General features: G+C 38.3%; 1 protein-coding gene across 1 annotated transcript; it reads right to left on the bottom strand.

Moving 5' to 3' along the window:
- Positions 1 to 655: 655 nt before the first annotated feature.
- On the bottom strand, positions 656 to 1,600 carry LOC137231305 (olfactory receptor 51F2-like). Its single transcript, XM_067751798.1, is given in 1 exon segment — positions 656 to 1,600. A coding segment is annotated over 1 exon segment (945 nt).
- Between the last annotated feature and the right edge of the window lie 3,113 nt (positions 1,601 to 4,713).

Below are 4,713 nucleotides of genomic sequence, written 5' to 3'. Positions count from 1 at the left end.
ACAGCCTAGATATATAAATATATATATAGTTTATATTATATACAGCAATACAGCATTAAAGTTAAGAGTGGGGGGACCCTGGAGTCAGTTTGCATGTGGATGTGAAATATGGCTTTGTCACTTACTAGCTGTTTAAATAAGTTACTTAACATTTTTGTGCTTCAACTTTCCCATTGATAGTAAAAGTAACTACCTTGTAAATGTTTTGAATATAAAAATGTGTTAATATATGTAAAAAACAGAACTATGACTGGTCAAAGGAAATAATAAATGCTAGTTACAATTATTATTACAGTTAGAAAATACTACCTGTTTCTCAAAAAGGAGTCACTTTTTCATACTGTGCCATTCTAACTGCCGTGAATGTTTAAAGTAAAAAGAGAAAGACTACTGGCAGGATAAACAAGCATAAGCAGGATAAACTCTTTAGAACAAACAGTGATCAGAGGAGAAATTCTAGATAGGCTCTTCATTCCCCCCATTCTTATGTCTCTTGTCTCCTCATTTGTAAAATACAGAGGTCAGTCAAGCTGATTTTCTAAATATATTTCATCTTTGATTTTAAATATTTGCACACTTAGCTTCAACAAACACCAGATTTACTTTTCTATTGATAATATGACCTGACACAGACTGTCTCTAGAATTCTATGATTCTATGTGCCTTTGGAATGGAGAATTTTTATCACAGCTCTGCGTATCTGTTTGGTCTTCACACTATAGATGATGGGGTTCATGACTGGGGGGATCAGCAGGTAGGTGTTAGCAATCATAGTATGTACATAGGCTGGGCCTTGTTTCCCAAATCTGTGAACAAAGGAGAGACTGATCAATGGAATATAGAAAATAGCAATAGCCCCAGTATGGGAGATACAGGTGCTGAAGGCTTTCTTCCTCTCTTCTGGGGATGTGATGCTGAGGATAGTCTTAATGATCAAAACATAAGAAAGGGGGATGAGAATTGAGTCCACACCAACAGTAGAGGTCATGGCAGTCAGCCCAATTGCATTGTTGATCCTGGTGTCTGTGCATGAGAGCTTCATCACATGAGGGTGGAAGCAGTAAGAGTAGTGGAGCACGTGGCTGTGGCAGAAGGACAGTCTCATAAGAATTGTTACCATTGGTGTCAGTGTTAGTGTCCCCTTGATCACAATTGTCACTCCAATTTGAATTATTCTGGAGTCAGTTAAAATGGTGGCATACCTGATGGGATTAGAGATGACGACAAAACGATCAAAAGTCATGGCCAACAGCACTGACAATTCCATGACAGTGAAGAGTTTAACAAAGAACATCTATGACAAGCAGGCAGTAAAGCTGATCTCCCTGGCATTGAACCAGAATATACCCAACATGGTAACCAGCGTGTATACAGACAAGCTAAGGTCAGTGGTAGACAACATGGAGAGGAAATAATACATGGGCTCATGAAGGCTGGGCTGAGTAACAATGGCAAATAGAATCAGGCTGTTTCCTGAGAGAGCTGTTACATAGAGAAAACAGAAGGGAATGGAGATCCAGGTGTGGAAGGCTTCCAGCCCAGGAACACCAGTTAGCAGGAAAATAACGGAAGAGGATGTGATATTCTAGAAGTTTGACATGCTGGATTAAAAGTACGGAATTCCAAGATGAAATTCTGGAATAACCAAAAAAACCTACATTTAAAAAATTAATCCAATTACAAATAATTTTATTCAACCAAAAACTAACCACAGATGAATGTCTATATACTATGTAAGTATGAATGGCGCATTTAGATTGATAAAATAATTGTAAGATTTCAACTGTTGTAGTAGGTACTCTTTTTTTTTTTTGTATTTTCCCCAGCCCATGATTTTTCTTCCCTGGGGCCCTTTGCTGGTAGCTAGGTTTATACTATGTGATCTTTTCCTCTAGCCAAAGATGCCTGGACTAAGAAAAGATGCTTTACCCAAGATTGGCCAATCATATTCCATCTTCTCTGGGATGTTTTTCTGTATAGTTGGCATCAGAGAAAAATAGATTGGGGCTTTGGAGCAGCAATATTACATTGGCCATGAGAACAGAAAGCAGTGAAGCTTACAGGCAATTTGGGAAGCCAGAAAATATTGAGAAAGAGATACTTATAATGCAAAGCAACACAGATGAAGTGATAATAAATGGCTTAGGCATCAGTGCGGTCATGAGCAGGTGCCTACAGTATCTAACCTTTCAAGTGACTCATGCAGTACAGCATCTGGAATTGCATTTGAGAGAGATGTAGAGTTAGAACTCAGACCTATCACCTACAGAGGCCTCTGCCCCCACTTGTTATAATGTGCTGCCATGTTCAAATATATTTTTTTCTTCAATCTGCTTGAAGACTAGCTTTTCTCCATTAGCAAAGAACAGATTTTCTCCATTTAGTTAAGACATACTTCTCAGGTGACACCTAATAGAACGTTATTGTTTCGCTTTGGAGGGGAATATAAAACTTTGTTGCAAACATTATATTTCTTTTTTCATTGAGTAGAGAATTGCAGACTGGGTAAATGGGTCTGTATGAGTTGGAAGAGGGGGTCTGGGGGAAAACAGAGATTAGTTTATTAGATTATTCCAAGGTTTTTAGAATGGCATATGTGAAAGTGTTGAGTCTGAATGAACTTGTACTTACAAGAATGAACTTGTAGCCAATGTTAATGTTCCTCAGGGGAACCTAAGTGTTTCCAGACCTCACAAGTTCACCCCAAGTGCAACCTCAAGAATTCCCTAAATAAATCTCTTAGTTTTAACAATGGGAAATTTTTAATTCAAATTAATGGAAAATTAGAGAAAAAAAGAGTGTTAAGTTACATGAGTTGACCAAATCAGTGAACTATGACTTTAGAGTTTCCAGTTTAGAATAATGAGAGTGTCCTCAGAGAACCAATCAAATTACTGTCACATGTGTTATCAAACCTCATAATGGAAATGAGAGTTAACAAAAAAGGGAACATTTATTTAAAAAGGGAATTTTTTTGGATACTACTTCCAATGATTGTTTATTGAGTGTCATGAATTTGACAAATGTATAGAAACGAAGTAGATATGGTCTTGCCCAACTGGCATGCATTTCACAATTAACTCTGAAAATTTGAAAGATTAACAAGTTCTGTTAGTACTTTTCATAAATAGATTGATTTCTGAAAAACATTTTTATAGCTTTTACTTTTTAAAAAGTATGTCTTGATCAGAAAGATAAACTAAAAACCTATCAAATGAATGATACTTATAATAATTGAAAAGAAGGGGTTCACCTCTCATTTTCCACAAGACTTTGACCTGTTTATTTCTTATTAATTCACAGCACATGGGATTCAGTTTTTCAAGTTAACAACTTCCTGGGGTTACTGGGAAGCAGAGTAATCATGAAAAAGGGATCAGTTCAATTCTGTGTACAAAAGGTTTGGGGTATTTGGAGAAGGCTTTCCAAGAAAATCAGTGCTTGAAAGATTTCTATGTTTTGTGTATGTCAAGATGAAGTATTCCAAGGCTTTTAGAGTGGCATATGTGAAAACGTGGAGCCAGAATGAACTTGTAATATCTCTTCCTTTGCTCTTGCCTTACACGCTCAGAGACATTTTCTGAGCACCTACTTTGTGCACAGTGCTGTGTTAGAAGCTAAGATATAATACAAACAAAACCCCTCTTAAAGAGTTTATAATCAAGTAAGGGAGAATGAATGTTGCTGTTTATAAATAACTCCAATATCCAGTGTGTTATGATGAATAATAACGATTATGAGAGTGCAGAAGGCCTCTGTCAATTAATTCTGCCTATCACAGTGATTTTCACGGTGATAGGCAATGATTGAGTTGCACTTTTTGTCACTGAGTTCTAGGAAATTTTATAAGAGATAAGTTTAAAAAAATAAATTTGCTATCTGAACAATTTCTCTTTCACCCTAACATCTTCATGGTTTCCCTTACATTATTTCAGTAATTCAATTTATTCACTGCTCGTTATCATTCTTCTTATCATTTTTTCCCTTCCCTTTCACAGTGCAGGTTGAACTGATCTGTGCTGAGCCTGGCAGAAGAGAACTCCCTTGAATTCCTTCTTTTTCATTGGTCTACAACCATAAATCCCTGCACCCTCTCATCATCCATGCTGGGCTCAGACACAGAGGTTTCCTTATTCCTTTCATAGCCACTAACCCCACCTAAGCACTTGATCAACCGTCATAAACACTTCATTCATTCCAACATCAAACTGGGAGCTCAGTGTGTATTGTGTCAGCACTAAGGGTACGAAGCAAGTAAAATAACGGTGCTTTGGTGCCTGAGGAAACCAGAGAGGTTGTCAGGACCTCATCTTTATAAGGCTGAAAACCTTATCTTTTTTTTTTTTTTTTTTGCGGTACGTGGGCCTCTCACTGTTGTGGCCTCTCCCGTTGCGGAACACAGGCTCCGGACGCGCAGGCCCAGCAGCCATGGCTCACGGGCCCAGCCGCTCCGCGGCATGTGGGATCTTCCCGGACTGGGGCACGAACCCGTGTCCCCTGCATGAGCAGGTGGACTCTCAACCACTGCGCCACCAGGGAAGCCCTGAAAACCTTATCTTTAATGAGTCCAGGGACTCCTCTGAAAATAAAAAATTACCAATTTTGAACACCTACTACATGCCAGACACTATATTCGGCAACGTGTGTATCAGAGGAATCAGAGACGAAGAAATGCCGCTAGTTATAGAGTGCACAAGGGTAAGATGCTTTAGA

This window comes from Pseudorca crassidens, chromosome 9, assembly GCF_039906515.1.
Source record: "Pseudorca crassidens isolate mPseCra1 chromosome 9, mPseCra1.hap1, whole genome shotgun sequence".
NCBI lineage: Eukaryota > Metazoa > Chordata > Mammalia > Artiodactyla > Delphinidae > Pseudorca > Pseudorca crassidens.
Note: the sequence above shows the minus strand (reverse complement) of the source record. Positions and strands in the feature narration are given on the sequence as shown.